General features: G+C 44.5%; 1 protein-coding gene across 6 annotated transcripts in view; it reads left to right on the forward strand.

Annotated features, from left to right (window-relative positions):
• NCAPD2 (non-SMC condensin I complex subunit D2) overlaps nucleotides 1–23,275 on the forward strand; it is a 91,067-nt gene that overhangs the window by 31,982 nt on the left and 35,810 nt on the right. For all 6 annotated transcript variants that reach the window (XM_085844962.1, XM_085844967.1, XM_085844965.1 and 3 more), the window contains exons 15-19: nucleotides 434–567; nucleotides 699–864; nucleotides 1,614–1,716; nucleotides 1,927–2,073; nucleotides 2,266–2,417. In XM_085844962.1, coding sequence (XP_085701088.1) covers nucleotides 434–567; nucleotides 699–864; nucleotides 1,614–1,716; nucleotides 1,927–2,073; nucleotides 2,266–2,417 — 702 coding nt within the window. The remainder of the gene's footprint in view (nucleotides 1–433; nucleotides 568–698; nucleotides 865–1,613; nucleotides 1,717–1,926; nucleotides 2,074–2,265; nucleotides 2,418–23,275) is intronic.

A 23,275-nucleotide genomic window follows, 5' to 3' on the forward strand; every position in this document is an offset into this window, starting at 1 on the left:
TACTGGCGAGCATATATTAGCGAGTGATACTGGTGCTGTACTCTATTGTACATGCTTTGCCATACTGAGATAAATATTGCTGCCATTGTACTGTTAACTGTCGGTTGACAAAGCCAATACCAGTTGGTTCGCAGAACAATGAAGTTGTAATGAGAAACGTGTTAAGTTGATATTGCAAATGGCCTTGCTATGGTGTGTAATTAATTAATTGTGCTCTAAGTGTGATTCTTCGCAATGCACAATTGTGACATCGCCAAACAGCCCCATAAAATCGGCAGGGTTTGTTTCTGGGGCAGTTGTGTACAAACCCCAAGTTATGGTGGAAAGAATGCAGGTAACCAGAGTACTGGCCGACACCTGTAAAAACTAAAAAAAAAAAATTTAACATTCGTTTGTTTTCAGTTCTTCAACGCTCTTTTTATCTGTCCCAAAGGTGTGTGAGTTCTGGTCCAGTGGCTTCTTCCCATCTGGCATGCTGCACCAATTGTGGGCGCAACTGGCCGGGAAAGACCCGATACCTCTAGCCCACAGGCGTTCTGCAGCAATGATCATTTCAATGTTGGCTCGGTGGGTTCGGTATGCACTTGTCGGACCAAATTTATGCCTTGGTGTGGACGAGTTGGCAATAGACGAGAGCCAACGTCCATGCAAGTCTCACTTAAACTTGTAAATTCTTGTCATCAATCAAAACTCTTCAGGAATGAACCAGCAATTGTTGAAAGCAACCTTCACACTCTGGTCACGGTGCTCGGTGGTGGAAGCATGAAAGAAGTCGACGCAGTGCAAGAAAAGGGGAGCTGTGATTATGGGCTCGCTGCAGATATTTGCTCGGCTCTGAGCTGTCTCGCTCCTTCCACCACGAGGGTAACCGTCCACCAACGCTCCTTACGGCCTTCCTGCTTTTGAAACCTTCACCTCTCGGTCCCCATGCATGCTTTCAACACCTCGGTGTCACAAAACTTTTCTCATCACAGACGGTCTTGCCCCCCCCCCCCAACCTCACAAAAAAAAACTATGAAACTCACAAAAGCTTCTTTTTTTTTTTTTTTTTCCTTTTTAACACCCCAGTGTCCCCTGAGCCTACCACAATTTTTCCTCATTGTCATTCCTTCTACCATCCCCCCCCAATGAAATTACCTCGTTTGCTTTGATGGATTTATTTAATCTGGTGTTGGCTTAATGGTTAGGGGTGGTGGGCTTGGGATCCTAGGATTCTGAGTGAAAATCGTGTTTGGCTGTTGAATTGATACCAGGTGGGGTTGACTCAGCCTGTCATCCTTTCGAGGTCGGCAAAATGAGCCAAAGCATGCTGGTATCCTGTGTTGGAGTGGCGACCCGTCCAGGATTGTGCCCAATAGCAAAGGAGACTGCTTCGGCAGCACCAACGCTCTGCACAGAGCCCAATAGATGGTGTTGGTGTAGCGCAGGCATGATGGGCTGAATAGTGTCCTCCTGCGTCATGTTTCTTTGTGATTCATGTTGTTTTTTTAAAAAATCATATTATTGGGTAAATTTTTGTGGTGTCTAGTTTTTCTCAGCACCCTTCACACCATGATATCTTGTTACACACAAATGACCCATCATCGGTGGTCATTTCTTGTTTCTTAAAACAGGACATTTTGAAAGAATCTCAGGCTACCGAAGGCTCAATTTCTCGATCCCGACTCTCTGCAAACCACGAGGTGTTTGAGGTTCTTATCGACATGATTTTGAAAGGTTTGTCGTCAAACTTTGTTTTGTGCTTCATCCACTGCTCTTCTCAAGATTGAGTTAATCGTTTTGGCAAAAAGTTAGCAAAGTGTCTGATGAGGCCGGTGTTGGAAAGGTGCGAGAATCACCAATAAGTGTAAAGTCACATTCACATCACTATGTTGATTATTTTGCTCTTTGTTTATTTTTATTTCGTATTTCTTCACCAAATCCCAGGTATTACAAGCACGTGGTCATGTTGGGCACTCTTCACCAACCACAGTGTCTCTCTGATGTACTCCTTGGCTGATCGACCAATTGGGCTGGTGACCGTTCTCCTAAGACGCAGCCACCAACGGCTCTGGGATACCATTGCCAGTGCCGGTAAGGCTGAAAATGGGTGAGGAGGATAGGAAGTGGTCGGGGTTCGAGTCTCTATGGAAAATGGCCAGTAAGGGGATAAAGGCGAAGCGGTCTGATTGAGCAAGTGTCTATCGGAGGGGACGGTTTGGGCGAAGAAGTATGACACTAAATGGGATTGGTTCGGAAGATTCCCTTTGTGATTTTACGTTGCAGGTGGGAAGCAAGTACCTGTGGCGGTGTTGAGAAACATCTTGTGGCTGGTGGCTGCGGTGGCCAATGCTCAGCTGGTGTTTCTGGATGGGCCGGTGTGCCGTGAGCTTGGTCGCAAACGGAGACAAGCACAAGAGCAAGTGACACAGAAGCTGGTGAGTTTTGGGGGCACAGTATTTTCATGGTTTGTCATCGAAGTTGGAGTTGCAACTGGGGGTGTCCTGGAGACCCTGACGTTGTGAGGAATTTGGTAACTTGAGAAGGGTTTTGTCAAAATTTGCTTCTTTAAATCAAAAAAATGGAATCTGTGTGGCTCATGGATTGAAGAACAGAACAGGAATGCATAGATGCATCATAAGTTGAAGAGAGGGGTTGCAAGTGTAAAGGGGCCAGGTTTTAGTGCGTTTAGTAAAGCTCAGAGGTATAGATGTGTGAGGGGGAAAAGAATTGATGAAGGTGTGTTGACTTTGGACTTGAGGGTGATTCAGAAAGAGAGTTTCTGTAAGAACACTGTCTTTGAATTTGGGGAGTGTTGGGGGTTTGGTTGATAGTGAGAGTAGAAGGAGGTAGACCAGACAAGTGACTGTGAAGGGTTGCAGGATTGTTGACATGCTTATGGTGAGCAAGAAGCAGACCCTGAGACTCGCCTGCTGTTGCAATGAGACACACATGGTGTTACATTCCACATCAAGGGGGCAAAGATGGGAAGCCATATTCCACAGCACTTTGGATGAGCATCTTGTTGATAGAGTAGTCAAACTTGATGTCAGCCGATGTATGTTACTTGCTGAGGACCAATTCTACGTATAATTTCCACAATGATCTATATATAATGGAGCAAGTATATCTCTGTTCATATACCAACGGCATATTTTATAGTGCGTGTTCCTTTTGTAGCATAAAATAAATTGCATGTGTTGGTAGTACCCAGGTCATGAGCACAAAAAACCGAGGGGGGGGGAGAGGGTGGTTGGACTTGGTTTTGTTTTCACCTGTACGCTTGCCACAGTGCAAGTGGTTTACTGGCCCCTGCTGCAGACCGGGGGATTATTAGCCGTGCACAAAATGCATTTGCCCAGGCTGCCTCCCGAAGGGAGCGGGTGTTTCTAGTTTACATAAATGGAGCCGAGTTTCTCTGTCTGTCCGTAACGCTTCATTCTAAAGAGATCCTGCTGTCATAGAATAATACAAAAGGTACCATTGGAAAGCTAATTATCTATTTATTTGGTTGTAAATATAATTTATTTACTTGGATCAAAATTTTAGTTCCCGTTTAATCATAAGAATGCCCGTTTTAAATGGCCTCCATGTTTCTGGGATTGAAGAAGAAGAATAAGAAGCCAATATAGTTTTTTTTTTTTTTTTTTTTTTTTTTTTTTTTTTTTTAAACTGTCGCAGTTCCTGCTTTTAAAAGTCGTGCGTGCGTGTTTTTTACTTGGGACAAAAATTTGTGTCCGTTTAACCACAAGGTTAACTTTTAAAAGCCCCTCTTTCTGGGATTGAGGAAGAATGTGTGGGGATGGGAGCTTAATGTAGTGGTTCCGATGGTTACAATTATTCTACGACAACAGGAACTTTCAAACGACATGGAAGGAGCACACAAAATTACACATAGTAATACTTCTCGAACCAACAGAAATATATATACAGTAATCCCCCGCTATATCGCGGTTCACCTATCGCGCCCCCGCTTCATCGTGGTTTTTCCCTTGGAACCTAACTAATTTTTTTTCTGCGGATTCCCCCGATATATCGTGGTAATAATATATAACATATAAATTATAATGCGTGGCGCTCGACCAGTCACGCAACGCACGAGACAAAGCTTTGCTTGTGAACTTCGAATATTTTCTACGTTTTTTTTTCTCTAAGCCCCACGATGCCGCCCAAACGCCTTGCACCTTCTAAGGCTTCTGGCAAGGAACCGAAGTGCCAGAGAAAGGTTTATATTCACTCTATATAAATCAAACCCAATCGTGTTAATACACTGCCCAGTGTTTAATATTCACTCGATATAAATTAAACCCAATCGTGTTAATACACCGCCCAGCGTTTAATAATCACTCGATATAAATCAAACCCAATCGTGTTAATACACCGCCCAGCGTTTAATATTCACTCGATATAAATTAAACCCAATCGTGTTTATACACCACCCAGCATTTAATATTCACTCGATATAAATAAAACCCAATCGTGTTTACACACCGCCCAGCGTTTAATAATCACTCTATAAATCAAACCCAATCGTGTTAATACACTGCCCAGCGTTTAATATTCACTCGATATAAATCAAACCCAATCGTGTTTCTACACACCCAGCGTTTAATAATCACTCTATAAATCAAACCCAATTGTGTTAATACACCGCCCAGCGTTTAATATTCACTCGATATAAATTAAACCCAATCGTGTTTATACACCACCCAGCATTTAATATTCACTCGATATAAATAAAACCCAATCGTGTTTACACACCGCCCAGCGTTTAATAATCACTCTATAAATCAAACCCAATCGTGTTAATACACTGCCCAGCGTTTAATATTCACTCTATATAAATCAAACCCAATCGTGTTTCTACACACCCAGCGTTTAATAATCACTCGATATAAATCAAACCCAATTGTGTTAATACATCGCCCAGCGTTTAATATTCACTCGATATAAATTAAACCCAATCGTGTTTATACACCGCCCAGCGTTTAATAATCACTCAATATAAATCAAACCCAATCGTGTTAATACACCACCCAGCGTTTATTATGCACTCGATATAAATCAAACCCAATCGTGTTTATACACCGCGTTTATAAAAAATAGGCATTTTTAGGGGAGGCGTCCATTCATCACGGCTTTTCACTTCTCGTGTGGGTGGGAGGGGGGGGTTTGGAACCTAACCCCCGTGATAAATGGGGGATGACTGTATATGTGTATGTATATATGTATATATATATATGTATATATATATATATATATGTGTATGTTGTTGTTCATCTTTCGGCTGCTCCCGTTAGGGGTCGCCACAGCGGATCATCCGTTATGATCCGCATACTGATTTGGCACAGGTTTTACGCCGGATGCCCTTCCTGACGCAACCCTGGTCGCCTCTTACGACACAGGGATCAGGATTTGGGTTTCGCCATGATTCCAGGCTGCTCTGCACCCTGCCCAGTGCAGAGCCCCCGTCCTCAAGCGATCCTCCAACCCAAGCCTCCGAGTAGCCGGATTACAGGCGCACGCCACTACGCCCGGTATATATATATATGTGTATATATGTATATATATATATGTATATATATATATATGTATATATATATGTATATATATATATGTGTATATATGTATATATATATATGTATATATATATATATGTATATATATATGTATATATATTAACGGCCACAGGTACTGAGTGTATTATGAGGGGGTTAATCCCGGTTACTCCTCAGAAAAGCAGGACCTGGGCCACCACTCACAATTAACTTCGTGGTACGGTGGGTTGCTTTTGAACCACGAACGCCAATCGGTTAACCATGAGTTCCAGTGTCCACCGTCTCATTTTGCCGTTTAACTAGAGGTCACATGGCTTCCTGAACGGGGAGCGTGCCCTCGGCAAAGCACCAATCTTATATTGATTAGGGCGGCCGAGCGTTTAACCGCTGGTGCGTGCTGACTATGACAGGTTAATTAGTTTGGTAATTACCTCACAGTCTATCTAGGTTTGGACAATGCTGGATCATTGGAAGGAAAGGACAAGCATGGACAGGTTGAAACGTCAACAAGGAATTTATTAATGAGAAAATAAATAAAAACAACTTTTTAGTTCCTTGTAGTAAAAATAAGTAAATTCAAATCAATCAAAATAATCTCAAGCAAATAAATAATTAATCAGGCATTGATAGAAAAACAGACAAAGAGCAAGTGCTTATCACTATGCCTTACTTAACGATGAAACACGAGACAAGGGTACCCAGCAGATCATTCAGGGGGAGAAGAGGAATCTATTCTCGCTCACAAAATAAAAGTCATCTTACGTCAACTAAAATGTCTTGGAATGTGTGTGCGTGCCTTGGTCCACTGCCAGCGCCCTGCCTTGCCGTGCACCCACGCGCAAACAGGCTTGAACGCCAATCGACGTCCTGGGTGTGCTCTGGCTTTCAAAAGGAATTAGCCACTGTGGCTAATCCAGGTTTCGAATGATTAGCCACAGGAGAAAGGAAATAGCCACATATTTTATTCAAAAGTCTTTTTTTTAGCAATATGAAATAATATGTTAATTTTAAATTTTAATTCATGCTGATGTTTTGTTTGTGTTTCAGGTATGCATGAGGTTATAATAAAGCAGTCTGGTGATGGGTGTAACAAGCTTACAGTACTCTATTCTCCTGCTTTTCTCACATGATGTATCCTGTGTTCAAGTACCCTGAATGAATGAAGAACAAAGCAAGAACTTTCTACAACAAGCAATAAGCTTTGAAACTATTTAAATAAATCAGATTGCATGTGAAATGAATCTGGATCAAGAAACATGAAAAAAAGTCAGTCAAATTCACTTTATTGCATAACCCATTGCACAGTGTATAAATACATAGCCTCGGCATTTGTTAATAACAAAAGTCAATAGTGTTCTGCACAAAAAAACAAACAAAGATTATAATATCAATAACTGTAGACAAGAGTAGACTGGTACATTATACTGGACGAGAAGTAGATAACTGTCTAGAAATAAAATGTAATCATAAAATAATGGAAATATAAAAATATGAGTTACTCATATCCGTATTATGCACACAAAAACAAAGATAATATCAGTAACTGTTGACTAGTACATTATACTGGACGAGAAGACAGTGGATAACTGGATATACAACATCATTGGATCATTGGATATACAACAAGTGGAAGTCCCTGAATTGCGTGTCGAGCCATAATTGCATAATTCTTTTTATACAACAATGTAAATACAGCAATTTCACAAGGGGGAGGCCCTCTGCACTTTGAAACGAACATTTACAAAAATTCACAAAAACAACAAATAGAAGTTAATGGGACCCTTCTATCTGGCATTAAACCTCCATCCCACACTCAACCTCTCTCTCCACCCCTCCATCCCACACTCAACCTCTCTCTCCACCCCGGCCTCCATCCCTCAACCCCTCACCCAACTCTTCACTCATCCAACCAATCTCACACATCAAACTCGCACTTCCAACCAATGTCACACATCAAACTCACACTTCCAACCAATGTCACACATCAAACTCACACTTCCAACCAATGTCACACATCAAACTCACACATCAAACTCACACATCAAACTCTCTCATACAAACAAACTCTTCCTACTACAGGCACTACTACTGATTGTGTCAAAACTCTCCTGGCAACCACTGACCCAACGAAGCATGTAGCGCCGAATCATTCCGGGAAAAAAATTTTTTTTTCAAAAAAATGAAAATAAAATTTTGAGACGAGAATCATGGGAATCATGCGTAATTTCGGTCGTTTTTTTTATTTTTATTTTTTATTATTATTATTTTTTACTAGAAACTAGTTTAAAACTACTAAAGTTAGTTTATATAAGCTTGTACGAAATCACGCGTGATTCCCGTAATCAAAACATACAAAATGGCGGCCGTCTCAACGAAGGTTGAATTCTGTGCTAAAATCACCCAAAATTCGTCTAAAACTGGTAAAAAAAAAAAACACTAAAACATGGATTAGCCACAGTGGCTAATGGGTGGTTTAAAATATTAGCCACAGGTAAGGGGAATTCGCCCTGTGGCGAGCGGCAGCGCACACCCAGGACGTCACGTCGTCACCCCCAGGAACCAAGGACGCTAAGAATCGGGTACGCCAAGAGCAGGTCTCGAGCAGAACCAGCATTAACGGTCTAAGCGTCAGCCACCAGGAGCCACAACCAACGGACAGCTGTAAGGAGCTGTGACTCGCTGAGAGAAGCTGTAAGGCTGCAAGGCCATCACCAACTGTCATAAACTGTCACAAACTCAACTGTCGCCAACTCGTCAACCGTCTGACTGGAACTGACTGGAGCTGAAAATAGTTGTCACCAACTGACGCCAAAAAAACGGTCCTCTCGCCTTTTTATAGGCGGCCCGTCTGGGCGGAGCTTCAAGCAGACTTCAGCCGAATCTACCTTGCCTAATGGCGCATCGTTGCACGTCACCAACCGCCAGTCTCGCGATCATTCCTGACTTGCGATTCCATGTTTGTGGTGCTGGACGAACAGCAGAAAGCAGCCATTTGCCAGAATTACCGAGCGAAAACGTAAAGCCCTCATAAAACGCCAACAATAACCATCCACAGAGCTACCAAACGTTGATAGAAAGAGGTTAGTGTCGAACGTTGGTGAAAGAGATGGGTGTCAATGTCTGTGAAAGAGGTGGGTGTGGTAAATGATCCACAGCCGTATTTGACCGTCAGAATAACTGCTCATGAAAATCCCGCGGTGTGCTTGATCAAATGTGCTATAAGGTAAGTCCAAGGTGTAAATAAATTGTGCACCTCCAAGCCAATGTGTCCTCATGGAAAGGGGGTAGACGAGCCTCCATTGGGTTAACGGCTATCTCATGTGCATGAATGTGTCTGTCGTAAAGAGAAAAAGGGAATCTATTCTTTACCCTTCTCAACGTATCAGTGAGAATCCCACCAGATATGGGGATGGGTCTATCCTGGACATGCATTTAGGGAAATAACTGTCTGAGGACCTAAATGTTTCCTTGCATTCATCGGATCGAATCTGATTCTGAAATATATATATACATTTTGTTACGAATTCGCGCCCACCGGTGTGCGAACTGCCGCTTTCCACTAATAGTAGCAGCTCGCCCACCGGACGGACACTTCAGTCATGACCTTCCGGAGCAACACCGGAACCCTGTCACGGGTGGGTCTTCAACCCCACCACGGCCTAGCCAATTTTCTACACGAGCAGGATAGGGTCAATCGCCGAATCTCGATATACCGAAGTATCCGCGCGGATAGCTAACCGCGAGACCGTACCTCGGCGCAGGTCGGCTTGGGACACGAACCGCTTAAGCGGTCCATTCCGTTCTGCAGTGATAACCGAGTGGGTATTATCGCCCGACCTCGCCGGATCCGATTCTATTTAACAGGTGTTAAAAACCCAGCTATTTCTTCCGCGATGCAAGATGGCATTTCCAATAGGGTGAAAGGAGGACGCGACGAACGGGGTACATTCACACAAAGCACATTTATTTCAATACGCATATACAGTCAATCGTGCAGGTATGTACAGGCAAAGCATCAGCATTACATCCAAATAGGAGCAATAATGTAGTCACTTAACCACAGGTTTTACTTATGGACACGGCGCCACATCATTCACACAAAACAAGAGAAAAGACCACCCCACAGACAGGGGGGTCAGACTGGGCCCTTGGGCCTTTATGGCATGGGACTTGGCTGACCGAATGGGTCCCACGAGACCGACGCTGGTTACCTGCACCCTCGTGGTGTGACGGTCGGCGAGCTCTCTCCGGCATTCTCCTCCCGACTGCGCGGCAGAGCTGGTCCTCCACGCACAACCCTCGCGACTTTGCGCCCAGAGGGAAAGGCAGCACCTCTTCGATGTCCGCCCCAGAAGGCGAAACCACCAAAGCCCCAATCCACACGAGCTTCAACCACACCAGCTTGAAAGAAAAAAAGACAAAGACCCCGCACGAAGCTCGCGTCTTGCCCGCCTTATATCTCCTGGGGCTCAGCGCTTCGCTCCTCCCCGTTTTCGGCTCCGCCTCTCTTCAAGCTTCTTCGAGAAACTTCGACCACGAATGCGACCAATGGCGAACGATCTGCCTCGCCCTCCCCCCACACCAAGTGCAGAGAAACAGGCGGGAAAAATCCGCGCGCCCTCAAGTTCCTTCCTTTTGCTCGCATTTATTGACTGAATGCGGAGAGATGGTTGGAATGTGTCCGTGGAGAAGAAGGGAATTGATAGCTGGCGTAGCGGCGAAGGTGGTTAGGTGGTTGGCGATCATGGTTCTGGCGTTGGCGTGGTTGGTGTTGTGGTTAAGGGGAGTAATGTTGCTTGTTGCAATGGTGGTAGAGATGTGGTTGGTTCAAAATAACGATAGAAAAACCTACCTCAAAGGATCACAACCCTGTGACACAAATAAATACCCGTTAAACAACGGTGGGGAAATCTAACTGAACACAGACTTACCGGAATAACTGAATAAGGAACCTTTATGGTGTTCTGCGCATTTCCACAGCTGTAACAATATATATATATATATATATATATATATATATATATATATATATATATATATATATATATATATATATATATATATATATATATATATATATATATATATATTTGTTCCGGCCACGGGTACCGAGACACCAGCTTGTCACTCAGGGGGATTAATCCTTGGTTGTCCTCCGTCGAGCCGGACCTGGGGCCACCGCTCACAATTAACGTTGTGGTACAGTGGGTTGTTTTAGAACCACGAACGCCGCCCAGTCAACCACGAGGTCGTGTCCACCGTCTAACTATTCCATTTAATTTGAGGTCACGTGGTTACCTGAGCGGGGAGTGCGCCCTTGGCAAACCACCAATGTTATATCGATTAGATTTTAATTAGGGCGGCCGAGCGTTTTAACCGCTGGTGCGTGCCGACTATTTTTGGTCAAATCTGTGGTAATTACCTCCCAGTCTATCTAGGTTCGAACAATGCTAGACCAATGGAAGGAAAGGACAAACACGGACAGGTTGGAAATCAACAAATGATCTATTAATAATAAAATCAATAAATAAAAAGAACTTTTTTATTTTCTGAGGTAAATAAAAAAAAATTTCAAAGTTAAATCGATCAAAATGTCGGGAAAGAGACAAAGAGCAGATACTTATCGGCCGGTGGGGGGTGGGAGGGATTGACTTGCTTACAGCAAAACACAGACAAGGGTACCCAACAGATCATTAAGGAGGAGGCGGGGGGGGGGAAGAATCGTCTCGCTCACCAGAGTAGTCGTCCGTGAAGTGAAAACGTCCTGAAATGTGTGTGTGCGTGTCACGTCCGTCGCCAACACCCAGCCTTGCCGTTCCTCCTCTCGCGAACAGCCTTGAATGCCAGTCGACGTCTGGGAGGGCACAGAGTTCGTCTCTCGCGGTTTTCAACTCTGGTGCTGCGACACGGGCAGTTCCTCACACTTCACAAAACTGGTGATGTCCAGTGACCCACACGGTCTGTCGGTGACTGACCCGCCCCTCACACGTTGGTGACCGACCCGTGCCTCACTCGTTGGCACTGCTCACATCCACACGCGCACCACACGCTCGCTTGCTCAAGCACTGGGAAGGACGAATTGTCTCGTTGGCACTGGTCAGGCACCCACACGCGCACTACACGCTCGCTTGCTCACTTGCGGGCTTGCACGCTTCCTCCTCCTTTTCCTCTCTGGCTTTCTTTCTCTTTCTTCTCTCTGCCTCCTCTCACTTGTCTCACCCTTTTCCTCTCACTTTTCTCTCCTCAGAACGGACCTCCAATTCGTTTTATATCTGCGGGCCGTCTCGGTGGCGCAGTCCGCCCCAAGCTCACCCCGCCCCACTTGCGCACGGTTACCATGACGACCTGTGCGCTCTCAAAAAAGACGGCCATCGGAGCTCGCGAAAACGTAGCTAAGGAAAAATAAGGGCGCACGTCAGAGCTCGTGAAAGAAATGTGTGTAAACGTGTCTGTCTGAGAGAAGAAAAAAAGCTTCCCATGAGAGGGGATCTATTCTTTACCCTTAACGCATCATATTTAAAATCCCATTGGACATGGGGATGGGGCTAATCTAAACATGCATTTAAGGAAATAACTGTCTGAGGACCAAGATGTGCGGATGCAGTCATCAGACAGTTTTCTGAAATCCGTAACAATATATATATATATATATATATATGTATATGTGTGTATGTGTATATATATATATATATATATATATATATATATATATATATATATATATATATATATATATATATATATATATATATATATATATATATTGTTACGGTTGTGGAAATTCGCATTACACCATAAAGAGTCCTCAGGTGAGATTTCTCGGTAAGTCCATGTGTAGTTCGCCCAAACCCGTTGTATAGAGGGTATTTATGTGATTCATCCGGGCTGCGACGCTTTGAGTTAGCCATTTTTTCTTTCTCTATTGTTATTTTCGACCATTAAGCCCCCAACAACGCAAACAGCCACGACCTTTACCTTCACACCTCCATCCCGCAAACATCGCTTCACCGCCATTCCCAAACGACACCATAACCATCAAACCACCACCGAAAACCCTCCACCACCTTCGCCTTTCTCCTTCACAACCAACAACCGCACCACCTGTGAACACTGAACGTCGGGCTAACTCGGGCCCGTTCGGCGATTGGTGCCAAACGCACCGAGCCGCGAGCGCGAATGGCGGCCTTTCCGAGGGGAAAATTCGGATCCAAAATGCTTCACGCCCACTCCCCCTCCGACCAATGGGCGAATGCGAGCCGGCTTGGCCCCGCCTCCAAGCACGTGTATGTGAAGTCCGTTTATGCAGATAAAGGGAGGTTCACGCCCCTTTTTTCCCGACCAATGGCTGAACAGAGGGTGGCGTGGCCCCGCCTCCAATTGCGTTTTGATCCGCATATTTGCATATCGGCTCCTCCTGAGACCTATAAAGAGACGAGTGCAAGACGACTCGCGAGGAGAGTGTGGAACTGGTGGAGCTAAACGTGAGTTGGGAGAAGAGCGGGGCAGAGCTGAGTGGAACTAGAGAAGGAGAGTGTGGAACTGGTGGAGCTAAACGTGAGTTGGGAGAAGAGCGGGGCAGAGCTGAGTGGAACTGAGAAAGGGTGACTCAAGCTTGGAGAGAAGTTGCGGAGGAGTTTCAGGGAAGACTGTGACGAGGTCGCGGTGTGGGGGTCGCTCGACTCGTCACGAGATCCAGGCCGACCAGCCATACCCCTCTTCCTGAGCATCAACGATTTCCCCCCCCCTCATTCGCGCTGAGATAGTGCCGAGGGGGGGGCCCGTTCCCCCCCCCACCCTAAACGTGGTGCCAACGGGACCGCTCGCGCGGAGCATGCCGGAGAGGACTCGCCGACCACACCAGGGCACGGAGTCGGGGCGCAGCTGCGCGAACATTGCGGCTTGCCCGCCATCACGTCACGAGGACGCGGGTAAGACCTCCCCGGTCTCGTGGACCTGGCCGATCTTCCGGGATCCACGTTCATTTGGTCTACGGGCCTGTCTGCCTCCTTGCCTGTGAGGGTGGCTTTCTTCCTTTGCTTTTTGCGTAAATGCTTGTGGTGGTGCCGTCTTTCAAGTAGAACTGTGTAAGTGTTGCCGTGTGTACGCGTAGAGTCGGTTTTAACTCTGCATTTGGTTTTGTTGCAAAATTGTATGGCTGTAAATACGTGCGTCTGTGTGTGTGTGAATAAAATGCTTGCTTGTTGAACTGTTCCCGCTCTGCTTCGTCTCCTTTCTTTTTATTGACTCTCCATCCTGCATCGTGTAAGAGATTCGTAGTGGGCTTGAAACGCCCGGTCATTAATCGGAACCGTCAAGGTTGACGATAACTCCGCTCGGTTATCCCTGTAATACGGAACGAACCGCTTAAGCGGTTCGTGTCTGGAGTCGGCCTGTGGCGTGGTACGATCGCCCGGTCGACCACTCGCGCAGGTACTTAGGTAGGTCGAATTTGGCGAGCAACCCTATCCTGCGCGGGTGACCAATTGGCACGATCGTGGTGAGGTTAAACCCCCACCCGTGACTGGCTCCGGGCGATAGTTCCCAGAGGGTCACGACTGAATTGTCCGTCCGGTGGGCGACGTGCCGCGATTCGAGTTACGTGACCGATCGCACGCCGGCGGGCGCGAATTCGCAACAATATATTTGTGTATGTACAGTGGAAAATCGATATAACACTCACCGGTGGGGTCCAAAGCGACTAGGGCGTTATAAATGATACAGCGCTATCCTGATGCCGTGAAAAATATTTTATATTACACACAAACCAGAGCCAAAACACGTGGACATTTACGTCTGCCATTTTGGATTGTTGGGGTTGATGACGAAGCGGTAAAGTTATTTTCTTTTCTTTTTTTTTTTAAACAAGAAATAAACACAGGATTGAATGCATACAGAATATTTTTTTATGGACAATTGCACATTACTTACAAAATAAAAAATACAAAATGTACATTATCACATAAATCGGTAAAATATTTTATGCTTCCTTAGGCCTAAGTCGCATTTGCTCTATGGCGAGGATACGGCGGCCGTACGCCCTCTGAATTGACGGAAACCTGCGGCGGCCGCAGAGTTTCATGCGGTGGCGTCAGGGTGGCCCTATGCCGTTTGGCTATCTTTTACAGGCCGTAAGGTCGCCGTGGAATTATAACGCGGAGTTATAACTTTTTTCATTTCTACGTTCGCCGTAGCAATTCGACAATCCGAAACAAAAAAACTGGTTTAAAAAAAAAAAAAAAGAAGAAATTAACCCACTCGTTACCGTCTGTCTGGCCGCACGTTCACCTTAGGGCCCCCCTGCGGTCCCCTTGCAGGCACCTTGAGGCTACCTTGCATCTGCCTTGAAAATTCTATGGCCGCCGCAGGGCCCCCTTATAGTCCATGAGGCCGACCACTTTGTCGGTACCAAATTGGTGCCCGGTTGTGTTTGGTATCATTGGAAAGCTTATGATCTCTATGTTGTGGAAATGCATGATAGCAAGCAAAACAGAGTAGCTGAAGCGTTTAATTAGCCAAATTCAAAATGACCGACGCTGAATTCCTGTTGTTTTTCAATATTTGAGAAATTTTAATCCACATGGCAGAATATGCATATGTAGCTGCATATTTCATTACTATGATGTTATATACACTACTTGAAATAGATAAAGTAAATTGAAACTCTTTCAAAATGTAAAATCCAACATTCCGCAAATGCAAAAAGTGTCATAACTTTGGAAATAGTCCACATAAAGGAGTGATTTTGTTGTCTACATATATGAGGATTCCATTAAAACCATACTTGATGTAATCAAACCCTTCCTTGTCATGCAGCAAAACAAGTGGAATACATCAAAATGAAAAAGCGATATTAGTGTCTTGTGTTATGTTTAAGAATATTTAGTATAGGTGTTAGTATTCAGTGGCTGATCCATCTATTGATGAAATTTGATACTCAATAGGCCTACCAGGACTCGGCCATCACTTGTCTGGTCATCTATACAGGGAATTCCTTACAGTTTGGAGCATAAGTGATGATTCACTCCATCGTTTTGAGTTGTGGCCTTGTCCCTGAACATTTTTAAAATATTGTGCTGGTGGTAGATAGAAATAGATTATGTGTTTTTCTAACATATCTTATCGTATTATAGCATATATTCAAAATCGTTCATTCCTTAGTCTGTCTGTAGGCTTGAAATGCAAAAATCTGTACTGTTGCAATGCACTTTTTTGCTTCATGTTGTAATTTGAGACTGCACTCATGCAATAAGTTGCGTTTGTTTTCATTATAACAAATGATTGTTGTTTTATTTCAGGTATCCCAATCAAGCATAAAGAATAATAGCCATGCAATCCTCTAACAGTGGTGAAGGGCCCTCACAGACCGCTTTTCAAACAGATTTGCCCCCAAGCAAAAGATCTAAACCTTTTTGTGTTATCCATTATCCAGAGGAGGATTCCCAAGCTCCGCTCACTTCACCAAAAGATGTTTCATCATGGCAGACATTGCTAAATGCTGCATGTGTACTTCAGCATGCCCCATTGCTGGAGAAAGCTCAAAATCTATCAGAAGGACAGGTGCCTGACATAGTTTACCATAGACAGTGTCGGTCACGCTTTACATTGAAACGCGACCTTCAGCTCTTAGAAAAACATCGAGAAAGGCGTGATGATGGTGAAACCACAGTATTTGGTAGCAGTAAACATCTTCCCAGGTCAAAGCCTTCAACAGCAAGGGTTTACGAAACAAAATGCATATTCTGTGAAAGAGAAAAGTATAAAAAAAAACATCAAGAACAAGAGAATCAATTGTACAGTGCACAGAGCTGCGATGCGATGCGATAAGAGAATAAGGGAGTGCGCAATGCAAAAGAGCGACCCGAAGATCTTAGCAGTTGCGTCAAGAGACTTAGTTGCCGCTGAGGCACATTACCTCCACTCATGTTACCGCATGTACACTAATAAAGGCGGTGAAACTGCAACAACTAATGTGTCTCCTGATACCTAAGAAGACTGCCTGTACAACGAGGCTGAAAGACATGCGAACGAATTGCTCTACACATTTATCCGTGATGATTTATTCACGAATCCTCGTGTATTAAAGATGATTGATCTCACAGCAATCGTCGTTGAGGTGATGTCAAACACAGGGATCACCATGACCAAAGAATCCACCAAGAAGCATATTCGACGAAATATTGAAAAGGAATTTGCAGATACTTTACATTTCTGTAAAGATGATAAAGGGAAAACACTCGTATTCCCTCACACTCTCACAATCTACGAACTTGTGAAAGAGAACCAGAAGCTCAAGGACAAGATAGAAACCCTTACATCAGTAACATCTGGTGATTCTTCTGTCGTTATCAAAGCTGGCCAAATAATTCGATCTTCCATAAAAGAGATCCGCCAGGATCAAGTGTGGCCTTTCACGCCCGCTTTGGTGAACTGGAGTGGCTTCCGATTACCAGAACTTCTGCAAATCTTCATAACGTGTGTCCTTTCAGGTGAACCAAGCTATCACAGTGCCTCGCAGAAAATTCAACTGTTAGTGGATTCATATGGCCAAGATCTGGTCTACAGTGTCACCTGTGGTCGTGTGAAACCACCGAAGCACATCTTGCTATCAAATGCACTGAAAACGCTGACAGGAAACTCGGAAATCATCCAGATAATGAACAAACTACGTAATGGAGTTTCATATACTGTTCTCGAGGAAAACGACACTGCCTTGAGCCTTCAGAAAATAGCCTCATCCTCAGATGATCCTGTCCCACTTCCTGATTGTGTTAACCCCTACATATATTCCGCTCTCATTTGGGACAATATAGATTTCCTCGAGGAAACTGCAACAGGAGCAGGAACAAGCAACAGGGTCAATGGCATCATTGTCCAACAAAAGGTGTATGGTCCTAAGCTGGAATCGCCACGACCTGTAATAGAAAAAAAAAAGCAACGTTCCATCAAATATGAAGAACAACAGCTTACAATTTATAACACTGGGAAAAGAGAAGGACCTGGAAGCAAAACAGTTGCTGAAGAATACCACGCTCTTCCTCAAAAATCCATCCACAGAAAGGACTTTATCTGGATTCTTCTACGGCAAATGCACCCGGAAAACTAAATTATTCCAGGATGGACAGGAATAAACATCATTATGAGACAGGACCAGACAGTTCATCAGCACAACATAGGCTATCTTAACCCAATCAATTTTCCAGCAACCAGCATGGCGACAGCAGCTGAGATTTTGAACAGGTCAATCAAGGTAAAAGAAAGCCTACATCTTCAAGAGGTTGTACTGGTATTCGACCAGGCCCTTTATTCCAAAGTGGCAGAAGTTCTGTGGAAACACAGATGTCAATATCCCGGAGTAATTCTTCGCCTCGGCTCTTTTAATATGGTCTGCAACTTTCTGGGAATACTTGGAAAACGTTTTGAGGATGTAGGCCTGCATGACCTTTGCATTGAGGCAGGAATAGTGGCAGAGGGGTCTGTGACGAGTGTCATGGCAGGCAGACAGTACAACAGGTCTCTCCAAACGCACAAACACATATATGAGGCCCTTTTCAGATTGCTATGGCTGAAGGAACAACAACCTACACAGATGAACTAGATCGATCAGTTATTGGAATTACTAAGTGATCTTCTGGATACTTCTCGTCAAAGTTCCAAATATGAAGAGACGCTGAACCATGAATTGTTCTTGCAGATGCTGGAACACTTTGAGAAATATTGTGAACATCTACGGCACACCAATGGACCTCTTTCAGCGTTATGGATGTCATACTTTGACATGGTTGGGGGAGTATTGCTGGCCCTAATTCGCTCTTCCAGAGAAGGTGATTGGAATTTGCACATGGCTGCAGTTCATGGCATGATTGTCTGGTGCTTCGCCTATGACCGACAGAATTATGCCAAGTACCTTCCAGTATACTACGCTGAAATGTCCCAGCTCAGAAATGACCATCCAGAAGTGCTTCAACACTTCCTTGAAGGAGAGTTTTCTGTCCAACTAGGAGAAAAGAACCCCTTTGCTAAGATACCCCTGGACCAGACAATTGAAGAGACAGCCAATCGTGACACAAAAGTTGCGGGAGGAGTGCGCAAGTATAGTCTCAAACCTGGTGCAGTGAGTCGGTTCTTCCTGACAGCAGAATACCGGTCATCCTTCTTGCGTCATCTCCGAGACGTGTTAGTCACAGGCAAATCTGATCATGAACATGTGGAGTTGCAGAACAGCAGAATTAAAAAGGATGAGCTGGCTGTCAATGCTGTTGTAGAAATCCTGCAAAACTGGGTTAATCCCTTTGAAGAAAATCAACAAGAACTAGTCAGTCTGTCTACAGCTGCTGCTGCTGCAACAAGGCAGATTTCCACATAGTTGCTAGAAGCAGAAAAGCGTGGTGAGGCAGCCGATCAGAGCTTTAAGTCTGAAAGGCTCGAATCAAGTCCACCAGTCATGAAATTTCATGATCCATTGCCTAAGCTGAGGCTCAAGACCTTTTCAGATGTGACCAAGAAGCAGAAGAAAGTTTCTTCAAATGGAAAATAAATGATTCTGAAAGCAGACCAAAAGTTGTTTGTGCAAATGGTACTCATTGCACAAACAAGAAAGAACCTGGATATGAAAGATGTCCTGGCACATCCCCTAAGTCCACTGCCATGGTCTCTAGCCTGTGAAGATGGGAGTATCAGGAAGACAAACAAAGCTGTGTTGGCCAGAGCATTATAAAAAGATGCACAAGCAGAGAACATTCCCACACCATCAGCCACGATTATTGATGGCATGGCTTTGGTTCAAAAGATGAAGGGGGACCAGAAAACATTTGGAGACATTGCAAACACCTTGCTTCTTTCTGCAATTAGAGAAGGTGCACACAGTACTAGGAATAACATCGTGTTTGATGTGTATCAACCACACAGCATAAAACGCCATGAAAGAGCGAGACAAAGCAAGAATCCAGGCATACAGTTCAAGAATATAACTTCCCAACAAATTGTCCATCAGTGGAGAAGTTACCTGCAGAGTAGTGACAACAAGACTGAACTCATTGAATTTCTGTTTCAGGAATGGCAACAACCACATTCAAGGTCATTATTGCAGTCAAAGCATATGTTTGTAACCTCAAAGGAGAAGTGCATCAAAATTACTGACTCAGCAGTTGAAGATGTACCGGAGCTTTGCTGCCAGCAAGAAGAAGCAGACACGAGGGTACTGCTTCATGGAAAACACGCAAGTGACACTGGAAGTGCAGCTATAATCTTTGTGGCGGACGACACAGATGTCTTCCTTTTGAGCATGGGGTTCTGTACACAAATTACTGCTCCTCTTTATCAGAAATGTGGGACTAAAACTCGCACACATTACATAGATATCACAGCTGTTGTCAACATGAATGGATCTGATGTCTCAGAGGCAGTTATTGGATTGCACGTTTTCACTGATTGCGACTCCGTCAGTGCCTTCGCAGGTTGTGGGAAAATGAAAGCATTCAAACTGGTCAAAGCAAATCAGAATTTCCAGAGTCTCTTTAAGGAGCTTGGCCAACAGTGGAGTCTTTCATCTTCTCTTCAAGCTCGATTGGAACGTTTTGTTTGTGCCATGTATGATGCTACATCTGGAGATGCTTCAGTCAACGAGTTTCGGTACAAACTATTTTGTGCAAAGAAAGGTGAGAAAGAGTCCTACCAGTTACCACCATGTGCAGATTGTCTTGGAAAACATGCACGGCGAGCAAATTATCAAACCGCAATTTGGAGACAGAGTTTGATGAACGATCCCAAGACGCCCAATCCTGCAGGCTATGGCTGGAAATTCGTTGGCGATGGTGATGACAGACACTTAGCCGTAGACTGGATGGATGGTGCACCGGCCCCCGACGCTGTTCTTGAGATACTGTCCTGCAAATGTCGGAAGTCCTGTCGAGTTCCTCAATGTCCCCTGTGCTGCAAATGGATTGAAGTGTTCTGACATTTGTAGTTTGAGCCCATGTGAAAACCAACCAATGAACGACGGGACAGACAGCGGAATGGAGTTGATCAGCGAAGACGATTATGAAACTGAAGACTATTAGTTCAAATATTCCAAGATTGTGTACTTTCATTATTGTTTTTGAATAACAATAATAATGTGTTTGTCTTATAACATGCCTTATATTTTATTTCTGTGTTGCTGTTACAGCTGCGACATTTGAAATCTGGACCAAATGATCAACTTGATGTCGAAAGCACATAATTACTTATTTTCTATGATAGAATTTGTTTCCTATATATGTAAGGTGTCATTTATTGACAAGGTTCAAATTATATTAAGATGTATTCAAGGTCCTGTTATTATAGTGCCTGAGTTGAAGTTTCTAATGTCGTTCTACATGTTGGAAGACATTTTTTCTGAGCGAAGAAAAACATTTGTTTCGCATCAAGGGGTCCCGCAGTATTTCATGTCGGGTGTTTGTGAGTGTTTTAATTTTTTTTATGTTTATACGACTATAAACTGTACTCCATGAGCTTTCTTTTGATGTGTGAATATATATATATATATATATATATATATATATATATATATATATATATATATTAACAGTATAAAACGCTCCCAACTCAAATCCATGGTGTATAAAAATTATCGAAAATCTTTGATTTTGTTCAAGAGGGGGTCGCGTATAAACAGTGCCATTACACGATATCAGCTACCGATATTTCCTTGCTATCAAGTGATTTTGATACGCCAGGGAACCCATCTTTATAAAAAAACTTGACGAGAACAGGACACTTTGGTACCAATGACCAAAATTTTGGGCTCGGCCTCATGGACTATTAAGGTCACCGTGCAACATCAAATCAAAGACCGTACGGCAACCCCACGTTTTCGGTCTCCACATTTTCTAAGACCTAAGGCCTAAGTCACATTTGCTCTACGGCGAGGATACGGCGGCCGTAAGCCCTCTGAATTGACAGAAACATGCGGCAGCCGCAGAGTTTCTGCGGTGGCCTCAGGGTGGCCCTACGCCGTTTGGCTATATTTTACAGGTCGTAAGGTCACCGTGGAATTATAACGCGGAGTTATAACTTTTTTCATTTCTACGTTCGCCGTAGCAATTCGACAAGCCGAAACAAAAAAAACTGGTCAAAAAAAATAATAAAACCCACTCGTTACCGTCCGTCTGGCCGCTTGTTTGCCTTAGGGCCCCCCTACGGTCCCCCTGCGGTCGCCTTGCGGGCACCTTGCGTCTGCCTTGAAAATTCTATGGCCGCCGCAGGAACGCCCTTAGGTCACCGTGCGACATAAAATCAAAGACCGTACAGCACCCCCAAGTTTTCTGTCTCCACAATTTCTAAATATGCCGTGCGGCTACCCGAAAAATAAAAACATATGTGACTGCTACATTGTGTGACGTGGAAATACTGCGGCCGCCGTATAATTGCTGGTGGCCGTAGATTTTGGAGACCCACGGCCACCGTGGCAAATGTGACAGGCCTAAATACGCCGTGCGGCTCCCCGAAAAATAAAAACATGTGACTGCTACATTGTGTGACCGTGGAAATACTGCGGCCGCCATATAATTGCGAGTGGCCATAGATTTTGAAGACCCCACGGCCGCCGTGGCAAATGTGACTTAGGCCTTAATCACAAAACGGATACGGAATTTATATCTTGAAGAATTCAGAATTTATTTCTTGAAGAAATCGGTGATCTTGGTTGGTTTCATGGATGCTCTTGAGAGTCTTCGGGTGTCATCCAGAAGGATTTTAACCTGGTGTATCTTCAAACGAAGATTGGGGCATTCCTGATCATCGAAGGACTCCAACCAACGAAGACCATAAAGGAAAGACTGTTCAGCTTTAGGAGTGGAGAGGCTGGGGGAGAGGTTCAACTGGTGCCTCTTCTTCTTCCGACTCCCCTCGGGGTTGCTCTTCCTCTCCAGTTGACAGCTGTTCTTCTCTGAGCAGTTCTTCAGCCAGGTCTTTCTTCTTGATCAACCCAGGCCTGGAGAGCATCAAGAGCTGATGTGCCAGGGGCGAGGTTGAGGGCCGTGATGGCAGACCTGCCCACCTCCTCCTTGGAGAACCCATTGATGTCTTCTTCATTATCAGACTTGGGAGGACCTTGGCCTTTCCTCCAGCAGTTAATGATGGTGTCATTGGTGACCTTCTCCCAGGCTGGCCCTGCAAACTCCATCGTCTTCTTAACGTCCATGGCCTTGAGGAAGACGGTCATCTCTTTCTGCTCCCTGGCCATAGCTTTGCATAATTGATCTTTGTAGAATAGCTTGAAACAGTTGATGACCCCCTGGTCCAAAGGCTGGATCTTGCTGGTTGTGTTCTTCGGCATAAAGGAAACTAAGATCTTCCCATCCTTTGACTTTAAGAAGTCTCCTGATGGATGAGATGGGGCGTTGTCAATGAGGATAGCTTTCTTCATCCAAGCCTTCCTGGTGTTGGTGTAAATGCAGGGAAGGGGGGATCTGTTGGCATGGTGTAGACACCTGGGGTTTAGTGACTTCCCTATGACCAACGGGGTCATCTTCAGAGACCCTGACCTGTTGGCACAGAGAAGGAGGCCAACTTTGTCCTTTGGCTTCTTGTGTCCAGTCTTTCTTGATGGGTTGTCATCCAGGTCCATAGTTCTGTCTGGAGGGGTCTTGTAATACAGACCAGTTTCATCTGTATTGAAAACCTGGTCTTCTGTGAAGTTGTTGTCTTCGATTAGTTCATTGAAGACAGAGAGGTAGTACTTGGCAGATTCAAGGTCTGCA

The sequence above is a fragment of the Eptatretus burgeri genome, chromosome 11, assembly GCF_056783735.1.
Source record: "Eptatretus burgeri isolate ZD-2024b chromosome 11, Ebu_testis_v1, whole genome shotgun sequence".
Classification (NCBI taxonomy): Eukaryota; Metazoa; Chordata; class Myxini; order Myxiniformes; family Myxinidae; genus Eptatretus; species Eptatretus burgeri.